General features: G+C 39.8%; 2 protein-coding genes across 4 annotated transcripts in view; one reads left to right on the forward strand and one right to left on the reverse strand.

The window, feature by feature from the left end:
* LOC129764331 (dynein regulatory complex subunit 2) overlaps positions 1-12,681 on the forward strand; it is a 25,544-nt gene extending 12,863 nt beyond the window's left edge. Inside the window, exon 3 of the mRNA XM_055763303.1 lies at positions 9,216-12,681. Coding sequence (XP_055619278.1) covers positions 9,216-10,193 — 978 coding nt within the window. The 3' untranslated portion in view covers positions 10,194-12,681. The remainder of the gene's footprint in view (positions 1-9,215) is intronic.
* LOC129764330 (switch-associated protein 70-like) overlaps positions 10,320-17,471 on the reverse strand; it is a 28,276-nt gene continuing 21,124 nt past the window's right edge. For all 3 annotated transcript variants that reach the window (XM_055763302.1, XM_055763299.1, XM_055763301.1), the window contains exons 3-5: positions 11,994-12,182; positions 10,679-11,932; positions 10,320-10,624 (exon numbers count right to left, since the gene is read on the reverse strand). In XM_055763302.1, the coding sequence (XP_055619277.1) occupies positions 10,523-10,624; positions 10,679-11,932; positions 11,994-12,182 (1,545 nt within the window). In that variant the 3' untranslated portion in view covers positions 10,320-10,522. The remainder of the gene's footprint in view (positions 10,625-10,678; positions 11,933-11,993; positions 12,183-17,471) is intronic.

The raw sequence follows: 17,471 nt of genomic DNA on the forward strand, positions 1-17,471 counted from the left end.
GCATATACTAACATGTTTCCTTAATTCTATGGTTAATAAAATAGGAAACCGATTAATCGCAGTAGACTCGAGTTTAGAAGGGTGACACATTTTCATTAGGAAAAGTATGGGATGTAAGGATATGTGTATTCACACTCACACTCACATTCACATTCACATTCACATTCTCATACACACTGACACTTCACACTCAATTCTTAAAACTATCCTTACATCTAATATGTGTTTATAATTTAACTTATTCTAATGTTAGTAGGAAGGGACCCGATAGCTCGCGAAGGACGAAAAGGAGGGGAAAAGGATGTATGAACAATCACACTCGAAGATCGATAGCTTTAAGGAAAACATATAGACACGCCCATACCTTGCACCGAAGATCGCTGGAACGATCCCCGAATGATTATAATCTGAAATTCCATGGATATCCTGCTTCATGGACAGATCAAAATGCACAGAGGAAAACAAGCACGGTTGGGAATATACGAAGAAGGAACAACCTGCATGGAGATGAATCCATGATATGTACTCATGAATCTGGAGAGAAAATTTTGCTCGATAAGCTGTTTAAAATTTCCGCTCACCAATGGATTCATAACCTCAAACCGGATGAGGAACTGAAGAGATAATAAATTGAAGCGATCTTTTAGTGGGAGTACGCCTACCTCGAGACTCATGGTATGCGTTGAGGGCATACATCCCAACGCAATACGGAGACAAAGATACTGAATTCGCTCGAGTTTAATGAGGTGTGTTTTGGCAGCTGATTGAAAAAAGAAACTGCCATACTCCATCACTGAGAGAATAGTTGTTCGATACAACATTAAAAGATCTTCTGGGTGGGCTCCCCACCAGAGAACGGAGAAAGTTTATTCTTTGTTGACATTTTTTACTCAGATACCTGATATGGGCCCCCAAGTACATTTGGAGTCGAACCAGACCCCAAGACACTGGAATGACACAGCATGAGTGATCAGTTTACCCAAAAGTTGAAGCTTTGGTTTCGCAGGTCTATGCTTCCTAGAAAAGACGACCATCTCTGTTTTCTCCGTGGAGAACTCGCAATTCCTAGGCCAATGGCCCAGGTTGAAAAATTGTTCAAAGTATCTTGTAAGGGTCCTTGCAGATCGGATACGTTTGATCCTACGACATACACCACTCCATCATCTGCAAGTTGTCTTAGACTATGTCAGGCAATTGTCGATGTCACTTACATAGAAGTTGTACAAAATGGGGCTTGAACATGAGCCCTTGGGGAGTCCCATGTAGAAGACCCGCCTTACTGTCGAATCCCCGTGAGAAAAATTCAAATGTTTCTCGCAAAGCAAGTTATTTCAATGAAGGCGGCAGACCCCGAGAGTGTAATTTGTCTGACAAAACCTTTATTAAAACTGAATCAAAGGCCCTCTTTATGTCCAAGAATACTGAAGCCATTTGTTTTTTTTTCGGCGTAAACCATTTGAATTCAAGGCGAAACAAGATCATTTTCTCCAACAATTTCCGTATATAAGACAGCATTGCTATTGGGCGGTAAGAATTGAAGTCGGACGCGGGTTTTCGGGGGTTTTTAATAGCTATAATTCGTACTTGTCTCAAATCATCTGGAACAATATTATGTTCCAGAAACTGATTGAATAAATTCAACAAGCGATGTTTCGCTACATCAGGGAGATTTTTCAACAAGTTGAACTTAATTCAATCCGATCCCGGAGCAGAATTGTTACATGAAAGGAGAGCAAGAGAGAATTCTACCATCGAAAACTCGGAATCAAGATCGCACCTATCTTGTGGTATACCTCGAACAATTTTTTGCACAGAGGCGGAATCAGGACAAAACTTCTGTGCAAAATTAAAAATCCGTCGATGTGAATATTCTTCGCTTTCTTCGTTGAAGAGCGATTTCTCATGTTTCGAGCTTTCCCTTTGATCATATTGTTGAACTGATTCTCAAGGGCTAAATACGTTTGAAAATTTTCAGGGGTTCCACGCTTCCGAAAAACTCCGAAATGCATTCGATGTTTCTACATAAAGCTTGGAACATTGGCTATCCCACCATAGATTGGGAGGCCTTCGGCGAATGGTGGAACCTGGGATGGGTTTCGTTTGAGCGCGAACTGCTCTATCATGAATCAAACGAGAAAGGAAGTTATACTCCTCCAATGGAGGTGAACCATCTCTGGCATTGATGGCTAGAGCAACCGCGTCCGAATATTTATTCCAGTCAATGTGTCTTGTGAAGTCATATGCCATGTTTATAGATTCAGAAGAACATGACCCATTGGTGATGGAAATTTTGATTGGCTTGTGATCACTACCGTTGGGATCCTGAATTACATTCCACTTGCAATCTAACGATAATGAATTCGAGCAAAGCGAGAGGTCAAGAGCACTTGGCTTGGCAGGAGGTTTAGGTACACGTGTTGTTTCCCAAGTTCCGTGAGAGTTGAAGTCTTCCAAGATCAACCGTGGCTCAGGAAGGAGAGAACACATGTCATCAAGTTGTTTGCGGCTAACCGCAGCTCTCGGAGGCCAATACAAGCTGACAATACAGAGATCTTTGTCTCTGATGTTCGCATGACAAGCAACAGCTTCGATCCCTCCAATAGGTGGAAGGTCAATTCGAAAAAAAACGAATGGCACTTATTGATCCCCAATAGCACCCCTCCGTATCTGTCAAGACGGTCCAAGCGTATAATATTAAAATCGTGGAAAGAGAGATCATCTTGCGAAGAAAGCCAAGTTTCGGACAGAGCAAAAATTGGTGTTATGAATTAAAAATTTGAATGTATCCAATTTAGGGATAAGACTACGACAATTCCACTGTAAAACAGTGATATCTCCGACCTCTCTATTTAAATTAGACATCAAGAGAGATAATCATTGCAAGGAGGGGCCATGTTTGCATCAATTGCTGCAAAATTGTCTTTAATACTGGGAGCATTGCGGTGACAAGGGTTCTGATGGAGTCGGAATCATTAAAGTATGTGAAGATTTGAGCCACGAGGTCAGACAACTTTATAAATCCCGTTTGGGTAGTTGAACTGGACAGAAAAACACGGATAGTCGGGGTTTTTGATGTCTCCTCGAGTGCTGGGTCGTTCGAAGGTGAATTATTCCCACGGAAACCAGGAGAAACCCGATTTTGCTTTGGGAGTGGTCACATTTTTGCGCCGGGGATTCCCTTTGGAAATAACCGTTGTGCCCCCGCTAGCTGTGTCCGCTTCTATTTCGTCAACTGGCAACGTAGCGAAAGCATTATGTGTGTTTATTGGTTGTTGTTTTTGAGCCAGTGGAGAAGCGCCCTTCAAAATTTCCGCAAAAGTGCGTTTTGAGCGTTCCTTTAAAGAGCGCTTCTGTTTCTCCCAGCGACTCTTGTGAGTTTCACAAGCTGTGAGCACATGTGGAGTCCCCCCGCAATATGGACACTTGTGCTCAGTCGCACTGCAGGATTTGCTCACATGTTGCTCTCCGCATGTGGCACAGTGCTCCTTGTTGGCGCAATAATCTGATGTGTGACCAACTGACTTGCATTTGTTGCAAGTCATGGGCTTTGACACGAAGAAACGCAGCGGAAGCCTCAATTTGTCCACCATAACGGAGTCAGGGAGGGCGGAACCAGCAAAGGTGACTCGAAACGAGTCGGACGGCGTAAATTTTGTTTTACCCTCTTTCTGGGACACTTTTCCTAATTGATGGCACTCCAAAATCTTAACTCCCTCTTTTATTAATGCGCTCGTCAGACCCGTTTCTGCAATCACCCCCGAAATTTCTACTTTATGGCAGGGCACATATGCGCGATATTCTAAGATGAACCGATTGTCGACAACAATCTCGTTAGCTTGCTTCCGATCAGCCACGACAACACGCAGTCTGTTCGGTTTAACCTTTCTAATTTCGACCACGGAGGAATAATTTTTTGTCAGATCTTTCATAATCTGAATGACGTTGAGCGATTTCCCGTTAGGTTTCGACCGGAAGAAAACAACCCAGGGACCAGTTCCAGGTGCATCCTCTGAATAAACCTTGACACGGGGAGAGGAAACAACCGAGGGAGACAGGGAATCAACTGAGGACGATGTCGATGCGGGAGCGGGAGTGGGAACAGCAGGATTGGGAGGTAAGATCGGTGGTTGAGCGGAAGCGGGAGCGAGAGCAGGAGATTGAGGGGGTGAAGAGAAAAGGTTTTCAAATTTTCTTGACGGGGGCTTGTTAATTTTCCTCTATTTTTCCTCTGAAGAAACATCTTCCGAGGAAGGGACGCGTTTTATCGACTTCCCAGCCCCCGTTGTAGCTAATGAGGAGGAAACAGTAGTTTCAATCTCCATATCATACTTTATTCCTTAAACTGATATGTGTTATACTTAAAGCACATAACAGTGCGAATGAATTATAACGGTGTCCCAATCGAACCGCGTGATGATCGCTCGGCACATCTGCAACGGTATATCGCACCACAACACGATAACGGAATCAATGACGATGATACGCCACACGCACCGCGTCCGCGGTGGAGGACTTCTTCCTCACGCTGGTTGTAATTGCTTTTCTCTTCACTCGCGCAATACAGAAAATCCCGTTAGGGCGAAATAATTTCACCAGCCACGAACTGATAACAGTATTATTTTTACGATATGATAGACGCGGAGAACCTTGCGACCGACGCTTCGGACTGAGCGAGCTGCCACTGAGCGACTGCCAGCAAATATGTGTATCATACAATATTTGAGAATAGTGGGCAAATCATTAATGAATAGTGAGAAAAGTAATGGCCCAATCACTGACCCTTGTGGTACACCTGACATTCGGGTCTACTATTTTGCGTTTAGTCCGGAACTATTTGGTCAGCCTACTCAATTATCACATAATTGACTCACATGAAACGTAGAGTTCTGTTTTCATTCATTCCAAGTGGTGGTTTTCTAGTGATTCCAAGTTAAAGCCAAAAAAACTGTTGAAAATTTTACATTCAAAAAAAAACAATACCTATCTGTACTTTATGTCAATAATCTGTATTACATGCCGTACAGAATCTGTGACAGCAAAAACGAAAAAAAACTGTATCTTTCCAGATAAATCTGTACTTGTGGTAACACTTGTCGTTAGCCTTGCGTGTAATATTTGATTCAGTTTCACCTCTTTTGCTTCGTTTAACCGGTGTTCAAGACGGCGATGAGCTATTACTCTCAGTAGTTTTTTCGCAAGTTATTTTATATACTGCAATAATATTTCTTGGAAAAAATCATAACTCGTTTACTCGCGCACGGTGTCACAGACTGTGCGTGTCTCTGTAATATTGTTATTGTATATTTTTGGGCGTAATTGGTATTTATTTCATGAAAAAAATACAGGTCGGACTCGATTATCCGAATTTTATCGATTTTTTTTTTCACTCCGGATAATCGAGTCAAAACATTTTTTTTCTTTATTTGTTTTTTTGCATGTATTTTTCGTTTTTTGAAAATAAAAGAGGAATTTGATTTTTGATTCATCCCCTTAAAGTCAGAAAAACCTTTCTAACATGCAAAAAAATATTTTATCCAGATTCTCTCAGAAGGTGATAGACGATCATATTTGATGGAAAAAATCCTCCTACGCATATGTTCGAATTTCAACAATGACAGAGTTACAGAACTATTTTTTCTTTCGGACTCTGTTGCTTCAAACTGGCTCTACATTAAAAAGTACGCTACAGAAGACGATTCTGATGCTTTCATTTGCAAGATGAGAAAATTTAGTACAGGATATAGTAGTGGAACAACTAAATTAGTTAATTTTAATAACATTTTGGAAGTGAAACACTTAAAAGTTAATAATTTCTAATGTGTTATTATTAATTTTATCCTGAAAAATTATATTAAACTAGATTGTTTCTATCAATTAAAATGAAGTTCTTTAACCGCTCCACAATTTGTTCTTTGACGCACAACTTCTATTAGGCTGTCAAAAAAGTCCTGCGGTATTTTTTTTGAATTTTCATTTGTTCATAAAATTAGTTACAATCATCTCTTTTAAGTCAAATATGCGCCGTTTTGTTCGATGACTTGTTCCCAACGAGATGCCAACTTCATAATACCCCTGTTATAGAAGCTCGCTTCCTTATTGGCAAAAAACTCGGATAGCCAATTTTCACAGGCCTCTTTTGTGGCTAACTTCTGACTACCTAGCTCGTTCACCATGGACAAAAACAGGTGGTAGTCACTTGGTGCAAGGTCCGGACTATACGGCGGATGCAAAAGAACCTCCCATCCGAGCTCCCGGAGCTTCTGGCGCGTCACCAAAGAAGTGTGTGGCCTAGCGTTGTCCTGATGGAAGACAATGCGGCCTCTGTTTATCAAAGATGGCCTCTTCTTCATGAGTGCTACCTCCAAGCGGTCCAGTTGTTGGCAGTACAGGTCCAAATTGAGCGTTTGGCCATAGGGAAGCAGCTCATGATAGATTATTCCTTGACAATCCCACCAAACACACAGCAGAACCTTCCTGGCCGTTAATGAGGGCTTGGCCACCGTCTGAGCCGCTTCAGCGGGCTTCGACCACGACCGTTTGCGCTTCACGTTGTCGTAAGTGACCCACTTTTCATCGCCAGTCACCATCCGCTTCAAAAACGGGTCGATTTTGTTGCGATTCAGCAGCGATTCACATGCGTCGATACGGTCAAAGATGTTTTTTTGCGTCAACGTGTGTGGCCCCCATACATCGAGCTTCTTTGTGAATCCAAGCTTCTTCAAATGGTTAATAACGGTTTGATGACTTATCCCCAGCTCTTGGCCGATGCTACGGCTGCTACTATGCCGGTCTTTCTCGGCTAATTCAGCCATTTTGTCGCAATTTTCGACGACAGGCCTTCCGGAGCGTGGCGCATCTTCGACGGCCTCTACACCAGAACGAAAACGTTGAAACCATCGTTGTGCGGTGGAAATGGAAACTGTATCGGGTCCATAAACTGCACAAATGTTATTGGCAGCTTGAGATGCATTTTTGCCTTTGTCATAGTAGTACTGTAAAATATGTCGGATTTTATACAAAAATACCTTTCCAACAAGCTATAGTATGACTCGATACAATGAATACAACTAGAACTATGCGCTTAAAACGACACCTCGCGGAAACACCGCAGGACTTTTTTGACAGCCTAATATCTTTCTTAATTTGGCTGCAATATAGATATAAACAATTCCTGGTGAAAATTCAAGCAAAATTTTCAAAAATCACGATTTTTCCCCACTGTACATGTAATAACCAATTAAACTTCACCTTAACGTTGGAAGGTTACATTTCTTCATGAAATAAGCCATATTTGAAACATGAAAAAAATATTTTTTTCCAAACTGAATATAATCGAGTCCAAAATTGTATATAATCGAATCACATATAATCGAGTGTGTACCTGTACTGTATGCTATTAGTCAAATCATTTCATTTGATACCAATATTGAGGGGACTGCAAAAATACACCGTCGACCATTTTGTGCCGGCGACCTTTTCGAATTTATGTTGTTCATAATGTAGTGTATTCTCCAAATCAAGCAATTCAGCCATTTTTTTGCGGCGGCCAAATTGAATTTTTCAAGATCATGGAATAAGGAATTTTATAATGACAGTAGAATTAAATGTATATACCAAATTTCAGATCAATCATTAAACAGGAACGGGGTCAATTTTCTATTAATGTTGGACAACACAACAAACATTCAAACATACATAGAAACATAGCTGAATGAAACCACTCAAAAAGTAATTAGTTGTTTGGGGACTGCGGGCATCTTGAAATTGGATTTTTCATTATCTGCTATGTTCTACTAGTCGAGAACTTTCTTTTGATACATTTTTGGGCATTTTTCATAAATAACTGTGTTCTACTAGTCAAGCCTTTTCATTTAATACCCCTATTGATGGGGTTCTGAAGAAATAGGTAATCCGCCATTTTAAGTGGCCGCCATCTTAGATTTGCATTTTTCATAAATAACTGTATTCTACTAGTCAAGCCCTTTCATTTGATACCCATATTGATGGGGTTGTCAAAAATATATATATGGCGCCATTTTGTGGTGGTGGCCACTTTTGATTTGAATTTTTCATAAATAACTGTATTCTACTTGTCAAGTCCTTTCGTTTGATACCCATATTGATGAGGTTCTGAGAAAATATGTAATCTGCCATTTTGTAGTGGCCGCCATCTTGGATTTGCATTTTTCATAAATAACTGCATTCTACTAGTCAAGCCCTTTTTTTGATACCCATATTAGCTATTCAATACAGAATTATTATACAAATTATTCAAAATTTTCGAAAATCAAAAATAAAATACTCCGGATAGTCGATTCTAAAATTCCGGATAATCGAATCTCGGATAATAGAGTCCGACCTGTATAATGAAATTAACTCCGGAAAATATTTTTTCTTCATCTTTATTCAGTTTTAATGACCATTTGGTTCAGCCTCCTCAAAACAAAATTATTGATTCTCGGTCTGTGAGACCGTATGCGCGAGTATAGGAGGTTTAAAGATGCTCACATGCGAGTCATATGTGCAGTCTCGTTCTTTTCCAAATACTTGTTTAAACACCAATATATGAAATTACTTCGGATATATAGGAGAGGCCAAAACTTGTAATTTCTATTATTTCTTTAAACGGTTTCAGAACGGCGCACTGCTTCACTGTTGTGTCGTTAAATTGGCGAGTGTGTAGCCCCCTATGATAGTTTAAACATATTGCGGACCGCGCACGAGTTCTTTCGTGTTTCGCGTTCCGTCTGTTACAGGTGGATCACGAAATAACCCGTTTTTTTCTACACTTGATGGTTAAATCCTTGGTTTGTTAATAATCTAACAAGGCCTACCGATGGCTCGCCTTCGTCTCATCCACACCGAAGGAAACGATCTCATTCGTGGTATCCGAACAAATGAAGCGTTCAAGTTTGCACCAAAACGTGCGGTCCTTAATATGTTAATTTGTAGTAAATTGATATACCTTGCTTATACAAATTCGTAGTACTTACTTTTACACGACCAGTATTAAAATTATTTCAATGTGTCAGAAAAAAAGTTCAATTGTTCCTGCTGCCAGATATTCGGCCATCCGGTCTCGAAGCTTGCCGGATATCCGGTATCCTACCAAACTGCTATCCGTTTCATTCTAGTTATTTCATTTGAAATTCATTGAAAAATGTACAAACATTTGAATCCGAACTCGTAATATTCATTCTTCTTTTCCCCTCCAGATGATCCTCAAGCTGGAAATGATAACGAAGGAACGTGAGCGACACATGGAAAAGCTCTGGAAAGAGTTCCAGCGGGTGCTGAACGACTACCTGCGCAACACCGAGGAGCACCGTAACGAGTACAGCAAGTTGCGCGATCAGGATGCCTGTGATACCCGTCTCATCCAGGAACACTACGTGGAGGTGGCTCGTTTGACCGAACTCATCGGTAACCTTCGGCTGAAGTTGGTCACCATCAGAGAGGAGCACGAATTCAACATGAAACAACTGCAGAAAACCAAAATGGAGCTGCAGGAACGCATGCGTAACATCAAACAAGAAATGGAGATCGGACTTCGGATGGACGAGGAAAGGTTGAAACAGCTGGCGGTTTGCAGCAACGGGGCGCTCAAGTATCTGCAGAACTTGCTGAAACGAGGAAATTCGATTCTGCAAATTGCCAATTTCTGCAGGAAATTCGAAACCGAGAACGAGAGTTTGCTCCCGTTTGTGCACAGTGCGGTGAAGAGACAGATGTTCGAAGTTGATGAGGATGAACTGAAGGAACCTTCCACGGAGTTTGAGGTGTTCAAAAAGGACACATTCGGAATTGCGAAGAAGTTCGAGAACTTCTGGATGCGATTCAACAAAGCGAGAATCGACTGTGCCTGTCTGCAGGAGGAAAAACAACAACTGTTGGAGGAGAACGAGCGTTTGAAGAGCCAACTAAAAGATTATTTGATAACCGTAAACATCAATAACGGTGGGTCGTTGGAGTCCAACGAAACTCTTCTGGCCAAAAGACCTAGTTCGATGAAGGTGGAGAAGGTGGTACACATTGAGCTAAAGCAGAAGGCTATAAGATTCACCAAAAATGGCCAGCGTCGGCCGGTGACCTGTATTGAGGGTAATTTGAGCAACGCTATACGAAACGAAAAGCTCCTGGAGATTAGAGAAAAACCAACGGAATTATATTCACTCGTTCCGCAATCGTCATAATATGTGTGCTGTGGGAAGAGTTCGTTTGCACAGGTGTTTCAATTGGGTTGGCCAAATATTATCACATTTTCAAGCAATTATATCTTCCACATTTTGTGTGTTATTAGCAGTGTTTTTTAAATATATTTATAAAACATAACTCTAAAAAAATATATTGCTTCAAAAAAAAAACGTGTTAATAGAGAATCAAACAAAAAATGCTGGACAACCAGCAAATGACTGAAGCAAATAACCAATAACATAAAATTTCATATTAAAAGATAAGGCTGTAGAGGGAGTTGAACCTACGTGTAAAGCAAGTTTACTGGCATGGTATGCGGTGGAAGGCATCAACGTGGAGCGGAGACAATTACCGGTCGGTCTGCTGCCACAAAAGATTGCGTTCTTCGGATCATAAAGTCCGGCGCTTTTCGGAACGTCGGAGCCATTGCCTACAAAAATAAAAGAACTTATTACGAATTCATGGAATGCTGGAAATTTCAAACCTGTAATTTGGCTTCGACTATTCCTTTGTTGTCTTCGGACAGTTGAATTTTCTGGCGAGCCTGCTTCAGCTCTCGATCCAGTTTTTTCCGCTCCTCTTCCAGCTGTCGCAACTTCTGCTCGGCATCCTTGAAGCGCTTCTCGTTCTCCTGCTGCCGGAGCTCGAACTCCATCCGTTTCTGTCGCTCCAGCTCGAGCAGTGCCTTCTGTTCTGCCTGCAGTTGTTCCAATTCCTCTCGCTTATCCCATTCTTCCGCTAAAACGCGAGCCTGCAAAGCTCGCACAATTTCCTCGTCACGCTTAGCCTGAATCTCATCCTCGAGCATACGTTCCAAACTAAGCTTCACATCTTCTAGCTCTGCAACACGACGAGAGTCTTCGCGTGCGACCGCTTCATACTGCCGGGCTTGGGATTCCGCCGCAAGACGAGCTAGCTTCTCCTGTTCTAGCTGGACGTTCGTTTCTTCCAACTGTTTCAAGTGTATCCTGCGTAATTTTTCCTCTTCCTGGCGTTTCTTCTGCTCTAAGTCGCGCTGTTGTTTTCTGCGATTGACTGTGTCTCGTTGGAATCCTTCACGTCCCGTGGAGTATGTAATGGCCAGCTGAAGTGCCGATATCCACTGGAGACGTGTTTTGTGATCCTGCGCTCCCAACTCGTACGCACGATCCCGTGACACTAGGGTGAATTTTTGAATTCGCTCAGTCTTACTTGATGATGACACGCTCGGTTTCACGGTAAACTTCGAGTCTAGTGCAATCGTTCCACACACCTCCTTATCGGTGTGATGTTTGTAATAGCTCAACTCGCATGGCTGTATCACGAAGAAATACTCGCGGAACGTTGGCAGCACGTATCCTCGCCTGTACAGATACCCTTTCTTGATCACGTCCATTATTAGCGTCTGAAAAATGTCTCCAATCGCTTCGCAAATCGACGCTACGTAATCATTCACTTTGTCGTAGTCCTTGAACCTTAAGATCTCCAAAAACTCGTTAAACTTTAGCCCATTGTCCGACGTCTTCAGATAGTCATATTTCTCTCCGTTGTTGTAATTCAACCCGAGGGAGTTCAGTAGCTGCTTGACAACGATCAGCGCCTCCGATGGGTGAATCCTCACCGTGAACCGATTGTCGTCCATTTCGTCGTTGTACAAGTCGGCCATCAGACAGAAGATCCGGAACAGCTGGTGGACGGCTTCTTCGGTGTAGTATGCGTCATCCATCTGGAAGTCTTTGTGACAAACTAGCCAGCACACCTAGAATTGAACATTCGAATGAGATTGAGTATGTGTAGGAAAGTCATGTATCGGATCAAACCTCATCGATTTTCTTTTCGTAATTTCTAAGCACCGAAAGCGGTGTCTCATTGGGAATGGAAGAGAATACCTCCTGGCCGAGGTAATATATGTAATGATCGAAGTTGAGGGTAGGGGTAGATCTGTAGTGGTCCAGGCCACGCTCGACGCCATAGAGGTCCAGAAGGGTCGCGATGTTTGCCGTGAGGACCTGGAATGATATGATATGAGATATGATTAATGATTATATCAAGAGCATAATTTAGTATTTAGTAGTAATGTAATACATACACTGGAGTCGCTTTTTACGAGGGCGGTTTTTGTTTACGCGGCACGGTAAACAAAAACCGCGTAAATTCCAAAATGCGAATAACGAAAATCCGCGTAAATTCCAAAATCTGTGTAAAGAACTGCGTAAATTTCAAAATCCGCTTAAAAATAAACCGCGTGAATTTCAAATTCCGTGTAAAAATCTAACAAAGAGTGAAGTATTAGTTTAAAATGCAACCAATATTCTAACAATTGATTAACTGATTATTTTTTTGCATTCTACAATCTTGATATCTGTATCTTCTTTTATTTCTCAGCTACTAATCAGTAATACAATAGACGAATGTCATGCCAACTCGACTGGCCGTTGGCAGCACCATCTCAGATAGCAGTGAAACGTTGTGGGTGTAAAGACATGGGTCATTTAAGCAGCTTTGCATACTTGAAATATTCGAAAAATAATTAGACAACTTTTTGGAAAAGGCCAATTTTTTTTTCTTCAATTTTTACAAAAATTTATAACTTATAAACTATGATACCTACAAAATTTATGTCAAAGGATGAAATGTAGGAAATTGTTTAAACTTTAACAGAAAAAATTACCAAAAAAATTTTGGAAAAATATTTCGCTGACAAAAAAGTTAATTTAAAAAATAAAATTAATTTTTCTCAAAAACGTATTTTTTTAAAATTCCCAAAAATATATATGAATAGCCCTTAAAATTTCCAACAAGTCGTCCATACATCGGAAGATGGGCACGTTTACATGGAAAAAAAGTTCTTCGAAGAACAGCTTTTTTGTATTTTCTTTGAAAAAATACAACTTATCCTAATTTTGTTTAAAGTCAAGAACGCGATATAGTGTACACGACAAAATTTTAGATCTTATTAAAATGTGAACTTCTGTCGAAGACGTCAACCTTCTATCTTTTATAGTTTTTGAAATATAAGTCATTTTTGTATGAAGACTCCTGAAAAAAATAATGTTTTGCTCGTAACATTTTTGTGTGTAAATTCTCACGTTTGACATGTTCTTGACATATTTCCAAATAGAGAAAAGCTAGCAGAGCATGTAAATTGCGATAATTTATACATAAAAATGTTATGAGCTAACCCATCATAACACTTTTATGTATTTTTATGTATTTTATGCCCATCGTCCGATGTATGGAAAACTTGTTGGAAATTCTAAGGGCTATTTAAATCAATTTTTTCAGAATTTCAAAAGTATATGTTTTCGAGAAAAATGAATTTTAAATTTCAAAATATTGTTTTTCAATGAAATTTTCTTCCAAAAAATTCTGTGATAATTTTTAATTTTTAATTCTGAAAGAAATAGATATAAATAGCCCTTGAAAATTCCAACAAGTTTTCCATACATCGGACGATGGGCACATTTACATGGAAAATTTTTTTCGAACAACAACTTCTTCATGTTTTTTTTTTGAAAAAATGCTATTAATGTTCAATTTTTAATTTTTTTTTGTATAAATTACCGCATTTTAAATGCTCTACTAACTTTTCTCTATTTATAATCATGTCAAGAACATGTCAAACGTGAGAATTTGCACACAAAAATGCTACGAGCGAAACATTATTTTTTCAGGAGTCTTCATACAAAAATTACATATTTTCCAAAAACTATAAAAGATAGAAAGTTGACGTCTTCGACAAAAGTTTATATTTCAACAAGATCAAAAACTTTGTCGAATACACTATATCGCTATCTTGACTTTAAACAAAATTAGGATAAGTTGTTTTTTTTCAAAGAAAACATGAAAAAGATGTTGTTCGAAAAACTTTTTCCCTGTAAAAGTGCCCATCTTCCGATGTATGGACGACTTGTTGGAAATTTTAAGGGCTATAAATATATACATTTTTGGAAATTAAAAAAAATACTTTTTTGAGAAAAATGAATTTTAATTTTTGAATTAACTTTTTTGTCGGCGAAATTTTTTTCCAAAGTTTTTTTTGGTAATTTTTTGTGAAAGGTTAAACAATTTCCTACATTTCATCCTTTGACAAGAGTTTTGTAGGTATCATAGTTTTTAGGTTATAATTTTTTGTAAAAAAATAAGAAAAAAATTTGGCCTTTTCCAAAAAGTAGTCTAATTGTTTTTCAAATATTTCAAGTATGCAAAGTTGCTTAAATGACCTATTTATTTACATCCACAACGTTTCACTAGTATCTGAGATGGTGCTGCCAACTCCTAGGACGAGTTGGCATGAAATTCGTCAATACAAACTTATTTCATGAAAATTCACATCAATTAACATATATTAACATATTGAATTTTTACGCGGTTGATACGTACCGCGTAAATTTCGAAACTCGCGTAAAAAAACCGCGCAAATTCTTAAATCCGCGTAAAAATAAACCGCCTAAAATAAAACTGCGTATGAAAAAACCGCGTTAAAACGACTTCAGTGTACTTCATATGTGATATTAATTGAGCTACAATGAAAATTTGTATTTGAAATACAATGCATTTTTCATTTATATTATTATCCATCGTTAGCCATGATTTCTCCTCAATTTTCAAGCAGTATTGGGATTTTGCTTTGAGAAATATATTTTGCCTCTTGAGGGGTTCCGAGTGTAGACCAATTGTCTCAATTCTTCATGAGAAGTGAATTGCCTAAAGACTTAAAAATAAGTCATTTTCGAGAACGAGTGATAGTCGGAAGAAAGAATGTCTGGTGGCTACGGCAGATGATGTGATACATATGCGGTCGAGAGTGGATAAAGGGTTGTCCAAAGTTTTTCACCAGGCAAGTATGCATTTTGTGATTACTCGTACCTGCCTAACTCTGTTGGAAATTCCTAATCTAAGTCATCCTGGATGTGGATGCGGAGTATTCCAAACATCCTCCTCAGACAATTACGTTCCATCGCTACCTGATGTACGCAATAAGATCGCCGGTGCATTCGGTGTCGTCGCTGCGCATGCACCGGAATACCCGCATAAAACGAATGATGAGCTTCTATCACTGGGAAACACGAACAACGGGATCATGGAAGTCCCTAACCCGTCCAACTCTGTCGAGTCCTGCAACCAACGCCAGTATAGTCGTCCCGGTTCTGTTGTTAAATCTGGGAAAGGGGTCTTCGAACATGTCACTCTAGGCGAGTATAATTCAATTGAGCACCATTCGCGGAACTATTTGGAGCTGAGCGCTTCCAACAGCTTCAAGGGGTGTAACGTAGTCCGCCTACTTACGGTACAGCCTAGGTAACGCTAAATGGACTATCCGGGTCCCTAATCCAAGGAGGGCAGTAAACGTGTCAAGGGATGAGTGGCGGAGGGGCGATATAAGTAGGAAGTCGTGAACGGTACCTGTGGGGTTCCAGAGCACCCCCCACAGTAATGCTTCCCTTACTGTGTTACCGCAGGGCTCTGGCACAGCTGGCCGTTATTTCCCTAGCGACTTGTGGGTTTCGTATAAGTGTTTTTATTGAGTCAAGTCTTAAAAAGAAGGAGAAAATCTATCCCTAGAGAAGTGTTGCCACATTTGAATCTGTACCAGAGTGGTTAAAAATCTTTCTCATCTGTACTTTTGACGTAGAACTACGTCCCTCATTAAGGGTGCCAAATCAGAAAACATGTCACGTTTTTATGAAATACAGTTAACGTTAATAACTATGTTTTCCGCGAACGGATTTAGACTATCTACATACCAAACGAATCGGAAATTCCCTAAGATTTGTTTTTTATGCTACATATTACAATCCCCTGATGTGTAAACAGTTTAAATTGATGAAAACTAGAAGCATTTCCATTTTCCCAAACATTTGTTCTGTTCATTTGTGAGCTTCCCTACCCATGCCGTCAATAACGAGCAACTTATCGATGGTCAACGGAAGGGAATGATTTACAGTCACCGTGAACAAAGAAAAGAAGAAGAAGAAGAATAACGAAGGAGAATATTTGCCTGGAGCAAAAATATTGGATCTCGCTAACGCAAACTTTCAGTATCGTTCTAGATACGAAGCAATGAACATCGTTTGTTCTTCCTTGTTTTGCGTCATCACATGTCTTCGTTTCGGATTGAGCTGTGGACACGACCAAATATCTCTAGCATTGCAATCCTTACATCAAACTGACGCCATTTCATTAGGGTCCTGAACTACACAATTATGTAGGGAATCATCGAACTAGGCTATCATCGGCTTACCAAGAAAATAATTGTATAGGAATTTCGTGTGTCATTTGATTTCACATGACAGTAGCAAAACTATCTCCACCAAGGATGGCAGCTAAGCTAATCGAGACCGGAAATATTAAAAGAAAGAGCTTCTGTTGAGAAGAGCGCAAAGCGAAGATAAGTGTGTGTGTAACATAATATCCGAAGTTATTTATAAGTGATTTGTACAAAAAACAGCGTAGTTCTACGTCAACAAAATGGTCGTGCCTTGGACACAACCTCCTATAATTTTTTCTTCCAAAAATCTGTACAACAAAAAATATTCGTTGTAGAGAAAAATCTATTTCATTAGAATTAAAAAAAATACTCATTTATTCACTACAAATACTACATTTACATTTGCCAGTCATTTGTGGATTTGACGATGCTTGTACATAGTTTTTCTGAATCTAGATTGTATATTTTCATTTATTAAAATATTCGAGCAGCCACCACGACGTTTCATAAAATCTTTTGATCTCAAAATAGCGTTCATCGTATTGTTACTGAGCCGATTTTGAGGCATATTCTTGTTCTGATTATACAGGAAACCCTGTTTTTGTGCGGTATATAAAAAGAGGCAAATTTGACGAAGTTATCGTCCATTTAGCTTTTTTCAATGGTTCATATGCATTTCAGTGCGACAAAAGCATATTTGCGTCTAAATTATCCACCTTTCAATTCATTCCCATCCTTCCATCAACTGACATGCGCATGACATGAAAGCACAACACAGCCACGCGCAACCGTAAAAACAAACTGTCCCATCACAAAACAGGGAAACAAAAGGAAATCGAACGATGAACGGCATGGATTTGAGTTATTTTCATGGGGGATTTTTTTTTATGCGGTCCCTATCTACCGCACAAAACAAGTTTTTTTTCAAATTGTGTACCGAACACGATTTTTTGAAGCTACTGGTGAAGTTTTGCACGGTCCCTATCCCCCGCACAAAAAAAGGTTTGCCTGTATTCAGAAAAAATCGCTCGACAATTGCCGAGAAGTGAGACATAGTAAGAACGTTACAAAGAAAGCATTGGAGCGA

The sequence above is a fragment of the Toxorhynchites rutilus genome, chromosome 2, assembly GCF_029784135.1.
Source record: "Toxorhynchites rutilus septentrionalis strain SRP chromosome 2, ASM2978413v1, whole genome shotgun sequence".
NCBI classification, from domain to species: domain Eukaryota; kingdom Metazoa; phylum Arthropoda; class Insecta; order Diptera; family Culicidae; genus Toxorhynchites; species Toxorhynchites rutilus.